We start from the raw sequence: 24,832 nt of genomic DNA, 5'->3' as shown, positions 1-24,832 counted from the left end.
ACATAAAGTGAACCAAGTATGAAACTGACACCACGTAGAACCCTCATGGAAAAGCCCTGGTTTTACATCTATACTTGGGTATTAAAATAGTGGCTGCATTTTAACCCCCTCTTAACTAGATGCTTGAGTGTCTGTACTTCCTTTGAAGACGCGGGGCCTGGCGGGTGGGGAAGGGGCCTGCTCCTTGCAGAACACTGCTCACCGTGGGAAGAAAGACAGGCTATTTTCCTATGGCTAATGGTGACACACTTTATTAATTTAAAAACACGCCCTTCCCCCATAGTGCGTGAGGCATGTGCACATTTTCCTAGAAAGACACGAATAGTGATGTGGAGGTACGGTGGAGGTCAGACATCTACAGGGTCATTCGAGGAGGAACAAATTCAAGCTTTCGGACGATCAGTGTTTTGTAAATAGCAGCATCATCAGATCTAAGACAACACTGGACCTGGCAGGGCCTTTTCTTTGGGTGGCATTAATTACTCCAGATTCAGACCAGGCCGTCCTCTCCGGGCCCAGGATCTGCCTCTCCCTCCTCTGTCCCCACACCTAGACATGAAAGCCATAACCCTTGGGCCCCTCAGAGGGAAAACACAAGGGGTGCGGGGGATGGGGGGCGGCGATGGGGGGCATTGTTGAGCAGTCCTCTCACGGCTGGGAGCCTCTGCTCTTTCCAGTTAACTGCCTTTCTGGAAAGCGATTCTATTACATGATGGAGGCAGCAGAATGAAACATTGAATTACACGGCACGAGATCCAAGCTAGTTGTTCTCATCCCCAGGGCATCAGAGTTTAAGGAGTTTAATTTGAGGCTACTTCTTTTAAAAACAAGATGTAGGTTGTGCCATTAAAAAAATGATGGTTGAAAATATGAAAGCAGAAAGTTCAGACATCGTAAAACTTGAAGCAAGGACAATGCTGGTGGCATCTTCTCCCTCGGCCCTCCTAAGCGTCGAAACCCGCTTTCACCGAACACTTCCCACAGCAACGCCCTGCCCTGGCTTTGCCTTCTCGCCTCCTAAAAGCAGACTGCTTTCTACCCACAAGAGGCGGGAAACACCGCGTTCCCCATTGTTGTAAGGAATCCATGGGCATGCAACAATTTCGGTATTCAGTGGAGGTTCTCCCAGGCAAATTCCACTAGCAGAGGACAAGGAAGACTGCACGTCCTCATGTGCCATGGATGACATGGATGGGGCGAGGCCACCATTACCATGATGGCGGGGCTGGCCCCGGACTGACCTCGCTGTGTGGCTGCAAAGCCCCGCAGAACCGAGCTCCATCCTGACAAAGGCTGGAGGCTGGTGACCCTTCCGACATCCATCCCCGGGTCTCTGATGTGGGAAGGGGAAGAGCCCACCCTGGACCCAAAGCCTCAGGCCTCCATCTCAGGGTCACGCGGGCGTTTTGCAGGCTATGCGTGACGTGGCGCTTGTTCCTTCCTGGTTTTCCACTCAAATTCAGCCAAGAGGTGGGCGGGGCCTACGAGCAGCCTGGCCACTTCTCTAAAAAGCACAACTTTCAATTCCACCATTGAAAAGTGAGATGTGCTGGTCGTGAGCTCACTCACAGCGCTTTCTAGTGTTCAGAGAAGCCTCGGGTCACCCACGTGCCTGTCAGAGTCCTGAGATCACAACAAAAATCCTGCTAGGACTCGGCTCAGCTGACACGTCTGTTTTGCTTTTGCCTTTCAAACTGGCAATGATAGGGAGAGGTTGGTCAGAAGGCAGGCGGGAGGAGTCTGAACCATGACTGCTTGAAAATAAGCCTCTATTGTCCACACCAAAGCCCTAAGGCAGGTAATCAAATTCTCTCCCAAATTCCCTGAAAACCAGTTCCCTTTCCCTGTCCCAGTCAACCCAGTCACTCATGCACCTCCATCAGGACTGGCTGGTGAACACGCCTGGGACGGCATCTGAACGCACAGAAGGATATGGGATGAATGCAGTGGCTCTGGGGACTCACGACTAACATTTTCTAGGATTCCGCTGAGGCTGGTTTTGTTTGAACTGCACTGCACCCACGTGACCCAGAACTCTGTCTCTGAGTGTCCACCCAGAGCCGTGTGTCAGAGAGCAGGTGTCTGATGAGGCGGGGCCCTCAATCTTCAGTGCTTCCTTCCAGCTTCCTGATGAGCTGTTGGTAGGTGTCTCTTTCCACCTGCCATGAATGATACATTCTCACAAATTCTCTTCCGTTCACTACAATTTCCTTTTCTAATGCAGGATCACTAACCAGTCTCTTTGCCAGATGAACAAACTCCTGCAAAAAAGGAAGGAGAAGTAGACATAAATCACTGATGAAGGGAGATTTTGCAAATGCACCCAAGATCCTGTGTCTGCATTGGCTGCTGGCCTTGCCCTTGTCTGCCTCCTGGGCCTGGAGAGAGTGACTTTTAGGAGGGATGGGAGTTAGTGCAAACACTGAGACTGAGTAGGAAATAATATATATGCACACACACACGCACACACATACATGCACACACACATATGCACACACACATGCACACACATATGCACACACATGCACACACACACGCACACATATGCTGGGATGAACATCACGAAAAATACTGGAGCCATCAACTCCCTTCCCTCAATCAACAAGACCAGCTGTCTTCCCAAGGACTCTCAGATCCACAATGTCTTCCCTCTCATGAGCGGAGCCTCAGATGTGAAATTAGGTGTTACCCCAGAGTCTGAGCCCCATACAATATGACCCCCAGCCCATTTCTTTTCCTTTGTGTTGTTCTGTCCTCTTCCCTGGGTGCAGAGCCAAGCCTGTCTTCACAATATGGGTGGTATCTGCTGTAGTGGAAAGCACTAGTGCTTCAGAGCCAGATCTGGGTTCAAATTCTTCTGAACGACCTCACTTTGCTGTGTGACCTTGGGCAATCTAGTGAGCCTCTCTGAGCACCACATTTCCCATCTGTAGAGGAGTGACGCGTACTTAATCGGTAAACCCAGCCCCACCCCAAGTCCCAGGGGCTCCCAGCATGAAGAAGGGAGGGAGGGGGATTTATCAGCCCTTTGCTTTTCTGGCCTTTCCTTCTGCGGCTCAGCTTCGGGCTGTGTTTCCGTTTATGCTCATTACTGAAGAAGGCTTGCAGACCCTTGGTGCAGCAATGAACGAGTGCTCCTGCTGACCTGGTTTTAATATCAAAGCCCTTCAGGATTGGAAAAAAAATTAGAAGTATTTTCACTGTTAAAGGGTATTCAGGGAGAGGAGGGGACCAGTCATTACTCTCCATGCGCGCGTGTAAGTCAACAGCAGAGTTCTTGACACAGGAGGCATGGGTTTAAATCCACACCCTACCCTTCACGTGAGCGGCAGTGGGTCAATTTCTTACCCTCCCCAAGCCTCAGCTCCTCAACTGTCAATCAGGGGTGATCACATACCTCTTTCCTAGGGTGTTGAGAGGATAGCAAATGAGTTACTGCAAACAAAGAATTTTGAGCAAAGCCCGGCACATACCTAGCTCTCATTACCATGGTTATTCCCCCACAGCCCATGTAAATTCCAAGAAGGCAGCAATGCCTAAGATCAACATACAGTGCTTTTGCTGTTTAAAAGGCACATAAACATATTCTCAAAATTATTGTTAATTAAATGTTGAATGCCTTTTATAGCTGGCAATATAAATAGCAATATTTATCGTACAGTAGAATTATATGTTTATAGATTATGTTTATACTTCATAGTAAATTGGTGGTCGTTTTATAATAAAAATATGTTTATTCCCGTTTCAGGGTAGAACAACATTCTTATTAAAATCATCTGAGATGCTTATAGCTGGGTATATTATTTTATGATGCTGGTCATATCTTTGATTTATCTGACGTGGAGACTTTGGTGGAAATCCAACCCCCTCCTTCCCCGCTCTGCTTACTATTCCTACAGAATGCATGGCCCTTTTACAACCAGATCCTCAATGACAGAGTTTCTAGGAACAGGTTGTGATAAAACACACTCTTCTTTTCTCTCCACATGGAAAAGTGAACGAAAAAACATAGACTTAAATAAAGCAAGAGAGAGGGGGGTTATGAGTAAGCAACATCTTGGCTGCTGGCTTAATAAAACCCTGGATGAGTGGCAGAAAGAAAGGAAAGAAAAACCTTTAGCAAAAGCAAAAATCTTTCTTGAATCCTAAGTCACGCCCTGAGGCTCTGGGATTGTTTTCTTCTGGACTAAAAGCTCCTGTGTGGCTGCATTGGGAATCTGCTGGACACGCGCCTGTAGACGTGAGAAATCCATGTGGACACAGACTGTCGTTTGCTTACCAGCGAAGATGGTTTGCAAAGATGGCCACACTCTCTATCCCTGTATGCACATCTCTTTGCAATATGACACTGCCACTGTCCCCGTTGAGTGGGTGTGGTCTATTCCCCACCCCGCCCCCGATGAATCTGACTTGGTCGGGTAATTTGCTTTGACTGACAGGATATATCGGAAGTGATGCCGTCTGCCTTCCACGCAAAGCTTCAAAAACCCTTATAGCTTCCATGCGCCCCGGCCCTGGAGACCACCAGGTAAAGCAAAGCCTGGGCTAGTCTCCTGGGGGAAGGGAGGCCATGTGAACAGGGACACTGAGCAGTGACCAGCACCATGAGTGAGGCCGTCTCGGAACATCCAGCTCCAGGCCAGCCGCCAGAAGACTCTCGCTGGACCAGTGGCCCCAGGCCATTCCCCAAACCAGCAGAAGCACCACCCCACGAACCCAGCTCAAACTGCAGACTCGGAAAACTGCAAACAAATCAAATGGTGGTAGTTGTAAGGCACTGACTTTTGGGATTCTTAGTTACACAGTGATGTATAACTGACACTCTTGCCAGGCACTCAGCTCCTCCCCTTCAACAAGAGAACCGTGAATGTTTGAAGTTCTACCCCTTTACAACATGGTCTGGGAAGAAGACCCTGTCTCTACTTCCAACAGTTGGTCCTGATTTGTCCGAGCCTGTTGTCAGAGAGGCCACACTCTCTATCCCTGTACGCAAGTCTCTTTGCGATATGACACTGCCACTGTCCCCGTTGAGTGGGTGTGGTCTATTCCCCACCCCGCCCCCGATGAATCTGACTTGGTCAGGTAATTTGCTTTGACTGACAGGATATATCAGTCACACCCTGGGCTGACCCCAGCCACCCTCGCCTGTGACGTGAGTGTGGGTGGACTTGCCTCCAACCAACAGAATATGGCGAAGGTCCCGGGATGTGGCTCCCTCGACAGGGTGGTGTGACACAGGACTTCATCTCAGCAAAGCAGAGCAGGGGACACCCCATGTTGCCAGGCCGTGGGGCAAGAAACCACAAACAGTCCCGACTTATGATGGTTCAGCTTAAGGTTTTTCAGTTTTCCAATGTTGTGAGAGTGAGATGCATTTGGTAGAAACTGTACTTCAGGCACCCATACAACCATTCTATTTTTACTCTCAGTACAGTAGTTGATAAATTATATGAGATATGCAAAACCGTACTGTAATACAGTCTTTGTGTTGGATGACAGCCCAACTACAGGTTAGTGTAAGTGTTCTGAGCACTGATGAGGTAGGCTGGGCTAAGCCGGGACGCTCCGGAGGTTGGTGCATTAAGTGCATTTTCTCATCTTTTTTTTTTGAGACAGAGTCTCGCAGTGTTACCCAGGCTGGAGTAGAGTGGTGCAACCACAGCTCACTGCAGCCTCAGCCTCCTGGGCTCAAGAGATCCTCCCACCTCAGCCTCCCAAGTAGCTGGAAATATAGGCACATGCCCCTTATCTGGCTAATTTTTGTATTTTTTCTGGAGACGGGGTTTCACTGTGTTGCCCAGGCTGTTAAGTGCATTTTCAGCTTCCAGTGGGTTTATTGAGATGTAGCCCCATCACACATCCAGGGGCATCTGTCCTGGCAGCTTCTAAGAGCTGAGGGTGGCCCCTGGCCAACAACCAGCGAGAAAACAATGGCCTTAGTCACACAGTCACAAGAAACTGAACCCTGCCACCAACCGTGCCCTAGATGAGAATGTGGCCCAGGCACCGAGAGGGACTGGTGGGACATGAGGCCCCAAGCCGAGGACCCACCTGGGCTGTGCCCAGAGCCTGGACCTGCAGAAACTGCCAGACAGCAGGCAGGCGTGGCTTCAAGCTGCTGAGTTTGTGGTGATTTGTTACATGCAGTAGAGAATGAACACTGTTACCCTGTTCTCCCCTGCCAACGTTTGACCCAAGTCTGGCCACTGAGATTGTCAGAGGCGTTTGAACCAGAGGAACTCCATCTTGAATAGCAGCTGGGTAAACTGAGGCTGAGACCTGCTGGGCTGCATTCCCAGGAGGCTAAGGCATTCTAAGTCACAGGATGAGATAGGAGGTTGGCACAAGACACAGGTCACAGAGACTTTGCCGATGAAACAGTTTGCAGTAAAGCAGCCAGCGGAAACCCACCAAAACCAAGAGGACGATGACCATGACCTCCAGTTGTCCTCACTGCTACACTCCCGCCAGCCCCATGACAGTTTACAAATGCCATGGCAACGTCAGGAAATTGCCCTATATGGTCTAAACAGGGGAGGCATGAATAATCCACCCCTTGTTTAGCACATCATCAAGAAATACCATAAAAATGGGCAAACAGTGGCCCTCGGGGTGCTCTGTCTATGGAGTAGCCATTCTTCTACTCCCTCACTTTCCTAATAAACTCGCTTTCACGTTACGGACTCACCCTGAATTCTTCCCTGCGACAGATCCAAGAACCCTCTCTTGGGGTCTGGATCGGGACCCCTTTCCCGTAACAAGATGGGAGGGAGAGATCAGCAGTCAGTGTCTTCTGGAAAAAGTGGTTTCCTCCTTCTAAGAAGAGAACGCTAGGAACGACTGCCCCCTCCAGCCTCTGAGGCCACCCGGGTCGCATGGGGAGCCCGGATCCACTGCAGCAATTCCCACCGACCTCAGGACGATGCCGCACAGAGGAAGGCAGGGCCAGACACTCACACGGAGGAGAAGAGCCGTGCCCGCCCTGACATGCCATGCCGGACATCAGCCATGGCTCTGGAATCTGACACCGGGCACCTTATCAAATGCACTGGAGAGCTACACAGCAGGACTTGCAGACCTGAGTGTCCCTGAGGTGGATCCTTCCAGCCCAGGTGCTGCAGGTTTCACACAGGTTTCAGCTCGGAGCTGCGGAAAAGCCAATTGGCTGACAGCCACACACACGCGCTGTAACCCCGGAGGAGGGGGTGTCCACTCGGGATCTTCTGCTTGGCTATGCAGCGATCTACTCTTGAAAATTATTTATGAAAATAACTCACAGGCCGGGTGCGGGGGCTCATGCCTGTAAACCCAGCACTTTGGGAGGCTGAAGTGGGCAGATTACCTGAGGCCAGGAGTTCCAGACCAACCTGGCCAACATGGTTAAACCCTGTCTCTACTAAAAATACAAAAAATTTAGCTAGTCATGGTGGCACACACCTGTAATCCCAGCTACTCAGGAGGCTGAGGTAGGAGGATCGCTTGAACCTGAGAGGCAGAGGTTGCCGTGAGCTGAGATAGCGCCACTCATTGCACCCCAGCCTGGGCGACAAGAGCGAAACTCTGTCTCAATAAAAAAGAAAAAAAGAAAAGAAAAAAGAAAAGAGCTCACAAGGCATTATAGAGGGCAGACGCTAAAAACTCAAAGCAAAACCAAGTACAGAAATTCCATCTCTCAAGAGAGTTTAAAACAAGCCTCACCTGTTCCTGATCAGCGGTGGGAAACACAAACGCCTTCCGGGGCCCAGCAGGTGAAGTGGGAGGTACACACAGCCACATGGTAAATACAGGCCTATGCTGGTTGCCGCATTTCTTTCCTTTTCCAAGAGAGGTCTAAATTCTGGATATTTATGTAAAAGTGTTCCATGTTAAATATCAACAGGTAATTCAATATTTTAAGAATACAGCAAAGTAAACAAAACACATGTGCAGACCAGATGTAGATCCAGGGCCACAGGTGTGCCAACGCTGGCTCAGGTAATGCACTTGTGATGTTAAATAATAATAATAATAATGCAAAAGAGCATGGTTTTGTCTTTAGAGAGTAATTACTCAATTAGTAGATGACCGTCCTCGGAGCTTCTTCCTTTCTGAGGAGTCTGGAGCTGCTGGTGGAGCATTTCTCATTGAATCCTTTTGACCTGCTCCATCCCCCTGAGGTTTCACCAAGATCCAGAGGAAAAGAAGTGGTGGCCATTTTGTTTTCTTGTTTTGCTTTTGAGATGGAGTCTCTCTCTGTCGCCCAGGCTGGAGTGCAGCGGCGCGATCTCGGCTCACTGCAACCTCTGCCTCCTGGGGTCAAGCGATTCACCTGTCTCAGCCTCCCAAGCAGCTGGGATTACAGGCTTGTGCCACCACGCCCGACTAATTTTTGTTTTTTCAGTAGAGACAGGGTTTTGCCATGTTGGCTAGGCTGGTCTTGAACTCCTGGCCTCAAGTGATCCACCTTCATTGGTCTCCCAAAGTTCTGAGATTACAGGTGTGAGCCACTGCGCCCAGCCAGTACCCGTTTTATAAAATGAATATTAGAACCTCATTACAATCCTTCTCATGATGATGTCACCTCAAAGCCACAGAGCAGAAGGGAAAAAAGACTCCTCCACGAGAAGCAAAAGCCTTGAGCAGGATGCATGCTGGGGCTGGCAGATTTAAAATGTTACGGTTTTAAAGAGCATTACATTCTGACAACCTTCAGCAACTGATATATACTTATTTTTCCAAGATGAGCTACAGTCAATCACAGGAAAACTCTCGAATTTCAGGCTTGGTGCGTTAAACAGCCCCGAAGCTCCTCTCCCGCTGCTTCAAATACGACAGCTTATCGATGGGAGACGTTGACGAGGAAGCGTCTCAAGACTGGCGCAGGCTGCCGTCGTTAAAGATCTCGGGTTTTCCTCGGGCTTTTCTGGTTGGAGGCTTTGAGTTAATTAAGGCTTCGACCATGGCTTTGCTTCTCAAACCTGGCTGTAAGACTCTCTAACGGAGCTTGTAAAACACACACGCCCCACATACCCGCCCTCAGTCCCCGAGATACTGATGGGGTGGGTGGAGGGTGGGGTTCAGGAATGCGCGTTTTCTAACAGTGTCCAACAGCGCCCCCAGGGGATTGCAGGAAGCCTGACAGGTCTAAGGCAACCTGCCGTGCCTGCCTCATTCTCCAAAAATTATTTGGTCATGGGACAGATTTATTTTGTTGAAAACTGCAAGTTGTGAGTCTCCTCCTTCAAGACCTCAATGCCTAGAAGAGGAACGTGCATCTGACTGTGGTACTTTTCTTGTACACGACCATCCCTCTGGTCACATTTTATGGCACTATCCAGACTGTCAAACTGTCGCCGCTGACAACACATCAATGTGACCACGTCATCACCCCGACTGCCAGCGTACGTTGATTGTTCTCCCAGTGGCCCTGCATCGGGTAAAGTTGGGACCATGCAAAAGAACACGAAGCTCTTCTCTAAACTCTTCAGCATGAATCTTCCACCCACCTCTTAAAACACAGAGTAGTCATTGATTTATAGGAGAACTGAAGTTATTTCACCCTGAACATCATGGTTACAGTTAGGGGCTCACTTTAAAATAAGTATCAAAAACAGCCATTAGGGGGTCGGGAGCTGTGGCTCACACATGTAATCTCAGCACTTTGGGAGCCCAAGGCGGGTGGATCACTTGAGGTCAGGAGTTCAAGCCCAGCCTGGCCAACATGGCGAAACCCTGTCTCTACTAAAAAACACAAAAATCAGCCTGGCATGGTGGCACGCGCCTGTAGTCCCAGCTACTCCAGAGGCTGAGGCAGGATGATCGCTTGAACCAGGGAGCTGGAGGTTGCAGTGAGCTGAGATAGCGCCACTGCACTCCAGCTTGGGTGACAGAGTGAGACCCCGTCTCAAAAGAAAAAAAAAACAAAAAAACAGCTATGGGAATCTTCTGCAGATGGAGACTGAGCAAGCCAACTGGGTAGGGTCAGAAATAACCTCTCAGTCAATGAGCCCTGTGCATAGCAATTACTCAATACAGAGCCAGAGGACAAGGTGGTAGGGTGGGGACTCTGACCCCTACTCACGATGCTTGACTTCCCCCCGCCCCCAGTCATGATGCCTGAGTCTGACGTCCATTCCAAGACTGACCCCCAGTGAATCTGCCAGTGGGCCCTGTGTAAGCACGCTGAGCCAGGGAGGCTCCGTGCTCAGACCCTTTGCCGGGACAATGCCTGAGCGTGTATCTAACAGGCCACCCACAGACATGGTGGGTGCTCAGGAGTGACGGAGCGTGGGAGTCTGTAGCATGAGGAAGGAGGTTTGCAGGTGCAGGTGCGGGGGGGGGCACTAAACAAAGGAGAGCCAGCAGGTGAGAAAGCTAATTCCCACCCGATTCATCTTCACTGCTGGTGGAGGGGAGAACAGCCTCAATGAGGGGCAAATGCTTCTTTCTTCAACACTTCTTTAGCGAAGAGAGAGCTGGCCTCTGGCTAAGGGCCTCCAGTGGAGGTCAGGATCCAGCCAGAAATTAACAACAGCAGCCAACATGCATCCAGTGCTCAAAAACGTACACAGAATGAGGCTTCAGAATTCAGGACCTGGGGGATTTTAGTAATTCAGTTGCTATAGCCTTCTATTACATATCATCTCCAGCGAGGTCTAAGGCCATGCCCATCAACAACAGATCAGTGTTTCTTAATCAAAATGTATGAATAGTCCCGTGACGCAGGACAAACAGCCCTAGGTGACTTCACATCAGTTCAGACAGGAGTTTTGGCACCAAACTCACGAAAAAGAGTGGTTTTATGGATGGTGAGACAGTAAAACTCCTCTTTCCCTTCTGGCATTTGCACAGCAGAGGTCGATTGTGCTGGTCAAAGGACAGCTGTTATTTGAGGAGGGAAAACAGTGCAAGACCTGGGTAGCTAACAGCAGGGTCACTGACCGCCGGAGAACCTGTGTTTTATTCCTGCCATTCCCGGGGCTCTGTGCCTCATGAAATGCACGATGCAGGGTTAGTGTGGCTCAAAGGCATTGCTGTGGCTGAGGTAGGAGGGAGCAAGAGCCCTTGCCGTCTGTGAGCCGGGTGGGTCCGTAGATGTCCGTGTGAACAAGGACTCCGGCCATCAGCCAGGTACCTGCTAGTAAAAACGCACAGAGCTGGCAGGTGGGTCCCGATTGCATGTTTTCCAAGCACTTTTTGGATTTTGAAATTGCAGAAAAGGAACTAGGAATTTGGACTATTCCTATGCGCCCTCTCCCCCTCCACACGCACAGATCAAGAGATGGGAGCCCAGGTCACCTGGGAACCTGCCTGAGGTTAACACATCAGTGAGTGGCAGAAAAGGCATCTAGACCCAGACTGTCCCCCTCCGAGCACCGCTGCTGCATGTGGTGTGGAGCACAGATCACCAAACGCCCCCCCAACACACACCCTACACACACACACACACCCCCTACACACACACCCCCTACACACACACACACACACACACACACACACACACACACACACACACACACACGGGAAACCTGGGAGCCACCGACGAAGCCAAAAACAACTTCAGGAATATTTTCTGTGCTTCTCATTCGCTCACTTTCCAGACGATGGGCTGAGTAGAACACTAGCCATTTCAACACACACCCGGCTGGCTGAAAGGTGCTTCTGCTGCTCTGGTGTGCTTTGGGGGTTGGTGGGGAGAAGGTGGGCATCTTGAAGGAAAGAAGAAGGTGAGAGGCAGGAAAAGGAGGGAAGACGGGGACCGGGAGACTTTCCTCTGGGCTCGTGTGACGGCTTGGCAGGTTAGAGCAGGAGGAAGTTGGAGGGAAAGAGCAGCCCATTAAAGTGTGGTGGTAAATCTGCCATTCGTTCTGGTTATGCCTGGGGGAGAGGAAAGAAACACAAGCAGGCTGGGGCGGTGGCTCACGCTTGTCATCCCAACACTCTGGGAGGCTGAGGTGGGTGGATCACTTGAGGTCAGGAGTTCAAGACCAGCCCGGCCAACATAGTGAAATCCTGTCTCTACAAAAATACAAAAAAAAAAAAAAAATTAGCCAGGTGTGGTGGCACATGCCTGTAATCCCAGCTACTGGGGAGGCTGAGGCAGGAGAAATGCTTGAACCCAGGAGGCGGAGGTTACAATGAGCCAATATCGTGTCACTGGACTCGAGCCTGGGCAACAGAGCGAGTCTCAAAACAAAAAACAAAAAACAAACAAAAACAAAAAACAAGCAAACAAAACAGAAAAGACAAATCCTTCATAATTTTACCTGTATGTGGATTCTTAAAAAGTCAAGTTCATAGAAACAGAGTAGGAGGGTGGTTATCAGGGGCTGGGGGGCTGCAGGAGAGGAAATAAGGAAACACTGGTCAATGGTTCCAAAGTTTCAGTTAGGAGGGTCACATTCTGGAGACCTATGGGACAGCCTGGTGACTCTAGTATACTTGAAAGTTGCTAAGTCAGTGGATCTTAAATATTCTCATTACAAAAAAAGGTATGTGTGGGGATGGAAATGTTAATTAGCTCGATTTCATCATTGCACAATGGATGCACACAGCAAAACACTAAGTGATATACCATACATGTATACAATCTTTAAATTTGTCAATCAGACCTTAATAAAGCTGGAAAGCAGAGTATGAACCTCAGCTGCACCTTTTACCAGGTTCTGGGCCTTGAGGAAGTTAACTCCTCTGTGCCTAGTTTGCTCATCTAGGAAATGGGGCTGATAACAGCACATTTGTCATTGTGCAGGTTAAACAAGATAATCCACATTTGTATCTGCAGAGCAAGCATTCAACAGATGCTAGCCATCTTCCTTATGATGGGTCTTGTTTTCTGTGTTTTTTTCCTCCCAGAAATGTTAGCCTCAGTCTTTGGGGTGAAAGGAGGAGCACCCAGTCATACAGTTGCTCCCCGGTTCTTCCCGGGCCACAATTCCCAGCCTCCCTAGCAGCAGGTGTGATGTGACTGGGTTCCAGCCAAGGGAGCAGGAGCAGAGAGGGGCGTGTGCTCCCTCCAGCCCGAGTCACACATACCTCCCATGGTGGACCCTGTCTTCTCTCTCCCCAGCAGCTACCTACACGTGGAGCTGGAGCCAGGCCACGGAAGGAGCCTGGGCTCTGAGTGACCGCATGGGCGGTGGTCACAGACCAAAACAACCAGCTCTGGCCTCCAGAAGAGCGAGAAATAATGTCTCCCAATGCTGCCCTCCTGAAGCGATGGGGTCCATTAGAGCAGCTGCCACTTCCTGTTGGCACCCTGGTCGTCTCATGGCTTTGCCCCGCATGCAGCCCAGTTCCGCTGCAGCCCAAGATCCCCAAGGGACAGCTTGCTCATTCAGACATGTGGCAGCAACCCTGGAGAGGGAGCCTTGACGTGTGCGACAGAGATTCAGGGAAAACCACAGAGACCATTCTCCTGAATAAAGTGCAAACAATGGATTCTCCCGGCAAAACTCAAAAGAAGGCTGAGCTCACTAATGCGGAACGATGAGGGCAATGGCGCACAGAAAGGGAGAGAGGAGGGGAGGGAGGAAGGGAGAGAGGAAGGAAGGGAGCAAAGAAGGGAGGAAGGGAGGAGGGAGGGAGGAAGGGAGGAGGGAGGGAGGAAGGGAGGAGGGAGGGAGGAAGGGAGGAGGGAGGGAGGAAGGGAGGAGGGAGGGAGGAAGGGAGGAGGGGGGAGGAAGGGAGGAGGGGGAGGAAGGGAGAAAGGGAGCAAAGAAGGGAGGAAGGGAGGAAGTTAGGGAGGGAGGGAGAGAGGAAAGGAGGGAGAGAGGAAAGGAGGGAAGAAGGGAGGGAGAGAGGAGGCAAGGGAGGAAGGGAGGGAGGTAGATAGGGAGGGAGGGAGAAAGACAGGAAGGGAGAGAAGGAGAGAGAAAGGGACAGAAGGAGAGAGGAAGGGAGGTAGAGAGAGGGAGGGAGGGACGTAGACGGAGGGATGGAGGGAGAGAGGAAGGGAGGGAAGAGGAGAGGAAGGGAGGAGGGGAAGAAGGAAGTCAGGAGGGAAGAAGGGAGAAAGGAAGGAAGGAGGGAGGGAGAAGAAATCAAAGAAAATGGGAGCAAAAAACAGATGAAGAAAAGGGAGGAAGAAAGGAGGGAGATGAAGGAAGGAAGGAAAAAGGGAGGGAGGAAGGGAGGGCAAAAGAAAGACAATTTCTAAGCCAAAGGCATTTACATGGGATCTAAGCACCCAGGCAGGAGTAGGCGATCCTGTCGTTTTGCCGCGTGGCACTCAGCACCAGAACCTGTGATTGGCATGAAACTGTCAGAGACTACTTGCTAGGCATGGGGACAAAATCCAACAGGTGCCAATGATTGGGCGGGATGACTGCTGTCATCTGCGACTTTGAAAAGAAAAAGAAATGGGAGCAGTTAAAGTACAAGTGTGTGGCGTGCTGCATCACTCACTATCAGATGAAAATAACAAAACATGCCCTCTGGAAGGGCTGCGCCTTGTACGCCGGGGCATAATCATCCCTTCCAGTACTCACTGAGCACCCAGTCCATATCAGGGTCCCTGCGAGGGACAGCTGATGAGTAAACATGCCTGACTGCTGCCCTCGGGAAGCTTCCAGGCTGGGGACTGGTGTTTATAGATGGCGAAGAGTGCAGTGTACGCAGACACAGGTGCAGGGACAGAGGAAACCCAAGTGGGAACCCCAGTCACACTGGGTGGCCATGAAAAGTCCTTCCAAGGTGATTTCAACCAAGAAACATTTGAGGAGGTGCCAGCCGTGGGCGCAGCTCGGTTAGAGACAGAGGGTGAGCAAAGCTCAGGTGCTGGACAGAGAAGCCTGGAACGAGGAGGGGGCAGCGCGAGCTGTGCAAGGCCTCAGAAGCCAGGCCAGCAGTGGCATTTTCTTCGAGGTGCAATGGGGAAGCCACCAGAGGGTCCTCAGCTGCAGTGGATAGAAGCGGACTTTGACTTGGTGCCTGTGGCTGCGGGGAGGGAGTGGGCGGGCTCGAAGGAGGAGGCTGCTGGAACAGCCCAGGCAAGACCCTACAGCCCCTCGGTCCGGGAGTGCGGTGGAGATGGGGTCCAGCTGCGTTTGCAGACAGAGCTCAGGAGAAGTGGGACAGATGGGAAGTGGGGCTCAGGGGAGAGGGCGCGGCGGGCTTGGGAGCCCAGGACCCAGGACGGTGTGCCCAGCTGCTTGTGCACGCACCTGCAACAGGCAGGGGCTGAGGCTCCAAGCAGGCCTTCCCCTGAAGCATTACCCCTAAGGCTGCAGCCCACGGGGGTCCTCCACAGACCCTGGCCCGGCTTCTACCAGTGCCAACATGTCACCATCCTCTTCCTTCTGAATTCCAGGATACCCCAGAAACGGCCTTCGGAGCTGATTCCTACAGCAGCGTTGTTTTGATGCGAGGCAAGCACCCCGCTGACTGGGGACTGCATTTGTCAGGGCTGACACAGATCACCAGGAGGCCTCCAGGAAGCGCACACAGGCAGAGGCAGGGGGAGGGGAGGGTCTCTCCATGCCTGGCCCCTCCCCTAATCACAGTCCCCAGCTGGAGCCTGCGGGCTCACACTCCTGGTAGGTGCCCAGCAGGCTTTGCAGAGCAACAGGTGCACCCGCGCGAGGGCCCAGGAGATGGTGGAGAGCCAAGTGTCAGGATGACGCAGAGATGCCTCCTCCTGTTCTCAGAGGTGGGGACTGAGCTCACAGCGGGAAGGAAGCTCTTCTCTCTCTGCCTCTTCCCTCTCTGTATTTTCAGAGAATTCCAGACGCGATGCAAGCAGGATGCTCCCTGCTTGGTCAGGAGTGAGGCGGCCAGGAGGAGCCCCGAGTGCCTCTGCACCTTGGTGACGGCCCAGCCTCTGTGCCTGAGCAGTGAGCCCCACCTTGTGGCTCACCCGCATCCTGGCCCTGCTTGCCGCGCGGCAGCTCAGTGCACACTCAGCTCGGTGCACACCCAGCTCGGTGCACACCTGCCCTAGGGGCTGCACAGTCAGCCAGGGGCTTCTCTTCCCGCCTCATGCTGCATCCAGGGGCATCTACACCCAGGGTGGGGCTCAGAAATGGTCCCTTCTCCCCAAGAATACAGAGAGAATCAGGGTGAGAAGAACCACTTTAGAAAATGGTTAGGTGTAAAACAGGAGAGGAGGGGAGGGAGGGAGACAGGGAGAGAGAGAGAGAGCGAGAGAGAGAGTGAGAGAGAGAGCTAGAGACTGAGATAGAGGTAGAAACAGAGACAGAGGAAGAGACAAGGAGAGAAACAGAGACTGAGAGGGAGGAAGGCTACAGAAACAGAGACAGAGAGAGACACAGACAGAGAGGAGGAGGAGGGCTACAGAGACTGAGACAGAGTGACTATGAGAGACAGAAAAAGACAGAGGGAGAGAGGAGCTACAGAGACAGACAAGGAGATGACGAGACAGAGGCAGAGGGAGAGAAAAAGGGAGGCACAGCAGGAACGAGGAGGCAGAGTGAGGAGGAGCTGCCATGGCAGCAGCAGGGAAGGGGGAGAGCAGGGCCATTTGTGCTCCTGGCGCTGCCCGAGCTCAGGCTCTGCAGTCAGACCCAGTCCTCACCCAGCTCTTCACCCCACCCAAGTGGCCCGAGGCAAGGGACCCACCCTCTCTAGCTCACTGGAGAATCTGTGTCCCTAACAATACACCAGCCCAGGCACCCAATCACAACCCCCAGGCAGGCTGTCCCTATGCTGCTCGGGCGAGGTTTACATCTGTTGTCCTAGTATTATTATTATTGAGACGATGTCTCGTACTGTCACCCAGGCTGGAGTGCAGTGGCATGATCTCGGCTCACTGCAACCCTCACCCTCCGGGTTCAAGTGATTCTCATGCCTCAGCCTCCTGAGTAGCTAGGATTATAGGCACCTGCGACCCTGCTCAGCTGATTTTTTGTATTTTTAGTAGAGATGGGGTTTGGCCATGTTGGCCTTGAACTCCTGACCTCAAGTGATCCACCTGCCTCAGCCTCCCAAAGTGCTGGGATGACAGGCGTGAGCCACTGTGCCCAGCCTGGTGTGCTTGTATTATTAGTCCACTCTCAAATGCTTCCCAGTATCATATAATAAGCAACCAGGTCACACTACTTGGAAATCCACATAAGTGACCGGGCACAGTGGACCACGCCTGTAATCCCAGCACTTTGGGAGGCCGAGGCAGGCGGATCACAAGGTCAGGAGATGGAGACCATCCTGGCTAACACTGTGAAACCCCGTCTCTACTGAAAATACAAAAAATTAGCCAGGCGTGGTGGCAGGCGCCTGTAGTCCTAGCTACTCGGGAGGCTGAGGCAGGAGAATGGTGTGAACCCGGGAGGCGGAGCTTGCAGTGAGCTGAGTTTGCGCCACTGCACTCCAGCCTGGGCGACAGAGCGAGACTCTGTCTCAAAAAAAAACAAAGCAAAACAAAATCCACATAAGTTTTGCATTAACCTCCAATGTAGTTCACACATGCTTTGTCCCGAGTTTCCTCTGGGCTTAACTGGAAATCCAATCAACGCAGCAGGGTCTGCATCTCGGACTTCAGGCTGAGGACCTACTGTGTGCTGTGCACTGGCTGGTGCTTACACATCCTGGATGCGTTGAACTCCCAAGAATTATAGATGTTACGTTAAAACACTTTTAAAACATAAGAGAGAAGTAATATGCTACATAATGTTGGCCAGTGGCCTCCCCAAATCCGTAAGTAGAACGTAACTCGAAGTAAGAGTGAGACGGGAATTTCTCCCTGGGTTCTCAGTGCGCTGCACCGGGCGGGAATCCTGCTGTGGGCTGATCCCAGCACTTAAACATAAGTGCTTTCCATATTCCATGGCTTCCCCTAGTGCGCAGTGCTGGAAGCTGTGAACGCGGTTGAGCATTGGCAGGTTTTTTTCCAGGGGAAGGGAGAGGCAATAGTGCATGTGCCCTCCCTCAGCTGTTCCCCAAAGAGAGGTCATGATCTCCACTCTCCCGAAGAAGCATCGAGTGGGGGGCAGGAGGGGTGTCCAGGATCACTCAGCTTCCAAGAGCAAAACTTGAGATCTCAACACAGCCCTGCCTGAATGAAAGTTTGGAGGCTGATGTTTTCTACCGGGCCTCACATTCCCCAAACATTAAACCGTTGACTGACTATTAAAGCTATTAGCGTTTGAAGAAAAATAAGCTATCTTTAGTGAAAATGCAAGTCACATAGAACACTACAGCCAGAGCCCAGCCCAGAATACCCACTGGATAAATGCTAGCTCTGGTCAATGTCATTATTCCAGAACTTATGTTTTTCTATAGCTGTGCACCATACAAACAGAACCTCCAAGCAAAATAGGTTTGAGCTACACTTTAAAAGTCTGACCCTGGGACAGTGTATAGATTCACAGCTTCTATTAAATGTCAAATGGATTTTAATTTCGAAGCTATAAAACAGAGCAATAAAATACCTAGGAAAATAGCTCAACCCTTTTCTACTTCTTAAAAGGAGAAATAACAGGATTGTGGTGGTAAAGAAAAAATCAATCTTTAGTAGGTTTGGAAAGCTTTGCTTAAATTGAAGTTTTCCAGGGGTGAGGTATATAGAAATAGAGATTATTCTGTTCCTACCAGGGCTGAATATGTTTAATTGTCATTTTTTTAAAAAAATTAAAAATGGTTTTTTATTCAGTTCAGTAGGCTGTCCTCATAAGCTCCCTAAAGCAAACTTCCCTCCAGATTCCCATTATCTTTGTGCCAACAGCTGCCACCCCCACCCCGGGACCCTGTGCTCACCATTCACCTGTCAACACACATTTAGTGCCAGGTGCTGCCCAAGTGCTGGGGCTGCATGCAGAAGAGCACAAAACCCCCAAGATGAGGCCTCACTTCCCCATTTTACAGTTGGAGAAACTGCTGTCCTGGATCTAACAGTCTGAGGGGGTTGGGGAGGAGGGTGTGGGGAGCAAGCAGTGTGGCACGGTGACACATGCCAGGAAGGAAATAAGATAGGGAAGGGTGGTGAAAAGAGGCTGGGGACTCAAGTTACCTGTGAGGGAGGAGCAGAGATGCCCACGTGGCCGCAGAGCAGCAAAGGCAGAGTGGTAGGCAGTGGTTAGCTCAGGGACAGCTTGGTGGCCATCAGAAAAAGTTTGGACTTTCTTCCAAGTGCAGCCGGCCACCCCTGGGGCATTTCAGGCAGGGATGCTGGCTGGTATGCACGCCCTCTCAGCTCAGCCCTGGCTCCCAGGAGCATTCTACTGTCTCCTTCTCTCCAATTGCACCAGGGACTCCTACTCCCAGCCGCTCATTGAATACAGAAAGATGCAGTGGTTGCAGGGGGGAAGAGAAACATAAGGTTTTCTCCAGTAAGACCCTATGAATCCCCTTGAATGATCTTCCATCATCTCAAATGTGATGCATTAATTACCTGAAACAGTCCTCTTTCTGGAGGTCCCATCTCTGCCACCGTGAACACATTCTTTCCTCCTCTGCAGCCAGCTGCATTGGCATCACTGGAAACTCTTCCCTTGCCTTCTTCCTGGAGCTAGTTCTCTTTTTCTTTATTTTTGAGACAGGGTCTTGCTGTTATCCAGGGTGGAGTGCAGTGGCAAGATCTCAGCTCACGGCAACTTCCATCACCCAGGCTAAAGCGGTCCTCCCGCCTCAGCCTCCCCAGTAGCTGGGACTACAGGCACGAGCCACCACATCTGGCTTTTTACTTTCTCTTTCTTTCTTTCTTTTTTTTTTTAAGCAGAGACAAGACTTTGCCATGTTGCCCAGGCTGGTCTTGAACTCCTGAGCTCAAGCAATCTGCTTGCCTTAGCCTCCCAAAGTGCTAGGATTACAGGTGTGAGCCACCACGCCCAGCCTCTGGGACTAGTTTTCTATTGCTGCATAACAAATAGCCACAAACTTGGGACTTAGAATGACATCCATGTATTGTCTCATGGTTTCTGCAAGTCAAAGTCCAGGCACAGACATAGCAGAGCCGACTTTTCAGCTCAGCATGCCACGAGCCTGAGATCAAAGTTTGGGCTGGGCTGGGCTCCTGTCTGGAGCTTGGGGTCTTCCTTGAACCTCACACAGTTGTTGGCAGAATTCAGTTTCTGTGGTTGTAGGACCCGAGCCATCTTTCTCCCACTGGCTGTCAACCAGGGGTCGCCCCCAGCTCCTAGAGGCTGCCCAAAGTTCCTAGCCATGTGGATCCCTCCACAGGTCCCAGTCTCTTTGAATTCTTCTGTTCTTGACCTCGAGATCTAAATTTAAAGGGCTCTGATGACGAGGTCAGGCCCACACAGTTCATATCTTTGATTAACTCAAAGTCAACTGATTAGTTACCTTAATCACATCTGCAAAATCCCTCTTGCCACGTAACCTACCATAACAGCCGAACACCAGGAGGCAGAGGCCACAGGGCATCTCAGAACTCTGCTCACCACACTCCCCTATGTCCCATGCTCCTTACATCTGAGTTCCCTTTCATTTAGGCCATTCCTTCCCTCACACCTTCCACACTGCACTACGCCTAACTCTTCCAATGCATTGCACACTCTCACGCCCCTAAACTTTTGCCCAGGTGATTCCCTCTACTGTGAATGCCTTTCCCTGCCTGGGGAATCTTGTCCTTTGAGGCCCAGCTCAACGTCCCTTCCTTCCTTAAACCTCACCCTGCCCAGGTAAACCTGCAGGCTTCTCGCCAGTGGTCCTTAGCAATCTCTTCACACTAATAACACAACATGCCAGGGTGACGAGGCTCCAGGTCTGGCTCTGACACTTACAAACTAGTTAACTGGGCTTCTCCATGCCTCAGTTCTCCCACTGGTCCAACGGTGATTATGAAGGTGTTGACGTTATGGAATTGTTGTGAGAGTTCATAGAGTCCATCCATGTAAAGCAGAGGGAACCATGTCCATCACAGGGTGAACATTTGACAAGGGGTCATATTGTGGGGTGAATGTTTGTGTCTCCTCAAATTCATACACTGAACTGCTCACCCCCAAGGGGAGGGCAGGAGGTGAGGTCTTTGGGAGGTGACTGGGTCATGAGGATGGAAAGATTGGTGTCTTTGTTGTTTTGAGACAGGGTCTCACTCTGTCACCCAGGCTGGAGTGCAGCCACGCCATCATGGCTCCCCTGCAGCCTCTACCTCTCAGGCTCAAGTGATCCTCCCATCTCAGCCTCTCAAGTAGCTGGGACTACAGGCATCTGTCACCACCCACAGATAATATTTTACTTTTTTTGTAGAGACAGGGTTTCTCCATGTTGGCCAGGCTGGCCCTGAACTCCTGGACTCAAGCAATCTGGCCTCCCAAAGTGCTGGGATTATAGGCATGAGCCAGCGCAACTGGCCAAGTTTAGTGTCCTTATAAAAGGGACCCCAGAGAGCTGTCTCGGCCCTTCCACCATGAGGACACAGGGAGAAGACAGCTGTCTATGAGGTGCCCATCTTGGACTTGCAGCCTCTAGGACTGTGAGAGAGAAATGTTTGTTGCTTAAGCCCCCAGTCTATGGTATTCTGTTACCGCAGCCAGAACAGACTAAGACAGGTGTTGCTCATGATGGGCCAATGATGCAGAGGGCACGCTACCTGCTGCCGTGCTCTGCCATCTGCGCACCACCCACAGCTGACTGTGTATTCCCGAGGGCCTTGCAGCCTTTCTGTTTCATTCCTTCACCTTCAGGACCTGGCTCAGTGCCGGGCACATACTAAGAACTCCATAAAAGCTCTCTGCCTAACATGACTGTGCGTGATAGGAGCCAGCACACATTACTTTTCGTGTAGAGAGAGAAAAAAACACCTTTTTGTTTTTGTTTTGAGACGGAGTCTCACTCTCACCCAGGCTGGAGTGCAATGGCGTAATCTCGGCTTACTGCAACCTCCACCCCCCGGGTTTAAGCAATTCTCCTGCCTCAGCCTCCCAGGTAGCTGGGATTACAGGTGCCCACCACTATGCCTGGCTAATTTTTGTATTTTAGTAGAGATGGGGATTCACCATGTCACTCAGGATGGTCTCGAACTCCTGACCTCAAGTGATCCACCCGCCTCGGCCTCCCAAAGTGCTGGGATTACAGGTGTGAGCCACTGCGCCCAGCCTCCCACTGTTGTTTTATCACATCAAGTCCTTCCTATTTTCTGGCCCATACGACCCTGGAATCAACCCCACTCCACTCCCAAACCCACAGCAGGCCCTCCTGGGACAGCTGACACCTCTTCTGTCGGGAGCGAGGAGGACACTGATGGCCAGAGGCAGCCTGGACTCTGGGACCAGACGTCACCTTTGATGTGTCCTCCTCAGGTAACCCACTGTCGTTGGTGTGCACAGTGTGCTCCGGCTGAGTTACAGTTCTCATTTTCAGCGGAAAGGGGTATCCCTGATCCAGATCAGAGGTCACAGGCTGGCAGCAAATCTCCCCACAAATGTGTAAGTAGGTCCCCATCATGTTTAAAAGAATCATTTTGGCTGGGCGCGGTGGCTCATGCCTGTAATCCCAGCACTTTGGGAGGCCAAGGCAGGCAGATCACAAGATCTTGAGTTCCAGACCAGCCTGGCCAATATGGTGAAACCCGTCTCTACTGAAAATACAAAACTTAGAGGGCATGGTGGCGCACACCTGTAGTCCCAGCTACTCGGGAGGCTGAGACAGAATAATCACTTGAACCCGGGAGGCAGAGGTTGCGGCGAGCTGAGATCACATCACTGCACTCCAGCCTGGGCAACAGAGGGAGACTCAATCTCAAGAAAAAAAAGGAATTATTTTAGAATCTGACTGAGTTGTCTACATTTATAAATCGGTAATACCCACATAAGAATCGACTTTCAGCCGCTCTTCAACAGCAGCAAGGGCTGTATGTCTGACCCCAAGGTCCCTAGGGTTGCACCTGACAAGGCCACCTCACCCCCTGCATACCTGGGTGCCCTCCAGACACCTGAGCTTGAACCTCCTGCCCAGCACAGGCCACACTGTGTTCTACTCCCTCCACTCATTCCTTGCCCACACCTGTTTGCCGGGAAGTCTTTCCCTAAAGACCTCATTGCTGCTGCCCAGGCTAATCGATGCACTGCTATAGCCATTGCTGATGTCTTAGTCCTGTCCCTTCTTAGATGAGATGTGAATATTCATTCAAAGACTCTGGACATTGTGTCTAGACCCAGAGCTAGCCCTGCAGGTCTGCAACAGGCAGCTAGGAGAACAATTGACTGCCCAGATCCCACTATACACTGCAGCTCACTCCGCCCTTGAAGGCATGACGTGTGCAACCCCTCACTGGAGCACGCACACAGGGCCGCCGTAGGACACAAGTGCCAGGAGGCCGAGGGGGACAGGGGCACACACACGGGGCTGCCGTAGGACACAAGTGGCGGGAGGTGGAGGGGGACAGGGGCACAGACATGGGGCCGCCGTAGGACACAAGTGCTGGGAACGGAGGAGGGGGACGGGGCACACACACAAGGCCACCGTAGGACACAAGTGTCAGGAAGGGAGAGGGGGACAGAGTTCGGGTTACCAGAAAAACTGCCTGACCCACAGAGTGAGTGTTATGGTTTCAAAAAAAAAGGTCACATTTCTGTTCCTTTTGTTGGTTTAGTCTTTACGATGGTTAATTTTATGTGTCAGTGTGCCTGGGCTAAGGGATGTCCAGATAGCTGGTGACGCCTTATTTCTGGGTGTGTCTATGAGGCTGTTTCTGGAAGAGATTAGCATTTGAATCTGTGAACTGAAGAGGGAAGATGCACCCTCAGCAATGTGGGCCAGCACCATCCAATCCGAATAGAACAAAAAGGGGAATCTTCCTGCTTCTTGAGCTGGGACATCCATCTCCTCCTGCAGAGAGACATCTAAGCTCCTGAATCTCAGCCTTTCAGACTCCAAGAATGTGTGATATTCATCTTTCTTTGCCTGCTTTATTTCACTTAATATAATGACTTCCAGTTCCAACCATGTTGCCATAAATGACATGACTCCTTCTTTTTAATGGCTGAATAGTACTCCACTGGCCATATGTACCACATCTTCCTTATGCATTCATCTGTTGATGGACACTTAGGTTGATTCCATACCTTGGTGATTGTGAGTGGCGCTTTGATAAACATGAGGGTGCAGGTGTCTCTTCCATATGCTGACCTTCTTTCTTTTGGATTCACAACCCTGATTCTTGGGCTTTTAGCCTCGGACTGAATTGCACCACTGGCTTTCCTGCATCTCCAGCTTGCAGACAACAGATGATGGAACTTCCTGGCTTCCATAATCATGTCAGCCAATTGCTATAATCTCCTCACATATTTATATCTGTCTCCTACTGGTTCTGTTTCTCTGGGGAACCCTGACTAATACTGTTTTATAAAAGATTCACAAAATGAAAAGAATAGGGAATGCCCTTTAACAGTCACCCAAATCCTTTACTGTATGTAAAATCAGTTTTCTGTTTTGAAAAATAGGTAACTGGGGTATTAAACATACAATCTAATGTGTTGAACTTCATCTTTTTATATCGGGTTTCTTTACATTCTCAATTAGAAAATAAAAGCGAATGCAGAACTACTAACTGCACATTTAGCATTGATTTGAATAGCATACATGGTAATATATACTCCATATATGTACATAACTAAGGCTGACGCTCTGACATGGACATTCCTTCTTAAAAAATGGAATGCTGGTTCTAACGCATATTGAAATATATATTTAATTTTTTTTTTTAGATACCCAGCTCTGTCACCCAGGCTGGAGTGCACTGGTGCAATCTCGGTGCAGTCTCGGCTCACTGCAACCTCCCCCTCCTAGGTTCAAGCGATTCTCCTGCCTCAGCCTCCCGTGTAGCCAGGATTACATGCACCCACCACCACACCTGGCTAATTTTCATATTTTTAGTAGAGAGAGCGTTTTGCATGTTTGCCAGGCTTGTCTCGAACCCCTAACCTCTGGCAATCCACCC

General features: G+C 50.8%; 1 protein-coding gene across 5 annotated transcripts in view; it reads right to left on the bottom strand.

The window, feature by feature from the left end:
• Positions 1–223: 223 nt before the first annotated feature.
• The window catches only part of GLT1D1 (glycosyltransferase 1 domain containing 1), a 137,388-nt gene continuing 112,779 nt past the window's right edge, over positions 224–24,832 (bottom strand). For all 5 annotated transcript variants that reach the window (XM_063694492.1, XM_004054154.5, XM_055359201.2 and 2 more), the window contains one exon: positions 224–2,261. In XM_063694492.1, the coding sequence (XP_063550562.1) occupies positions 2,100–2,261 (162 nt within the window). In that variant the 3' untranslated portion in view covers positions 224–2,099. The remainder of the gene's footprint in view (positions 2,262–24,832) is intronic.

Source organism: Gorilla gorilla, chromosome 10 (assembly GCF_029281585.2).
Source record: "Gorilla gorilla gorilla isolate KB3781 chromosome 10, NHGRI_mGorGor1-v2.1_pri, whole genome shotgun sequence".
Taxonomy (NCBI): Eukaryota; Metazoa; Chordata; class Mammalia; order Primates; family Hominidae; genus Gorilla; species Gorilla gorilla.
Note: the sequence above shows the minus strand (reverse complement) of the source record. Positions and strands in the feature narration are given on the sequence as shown.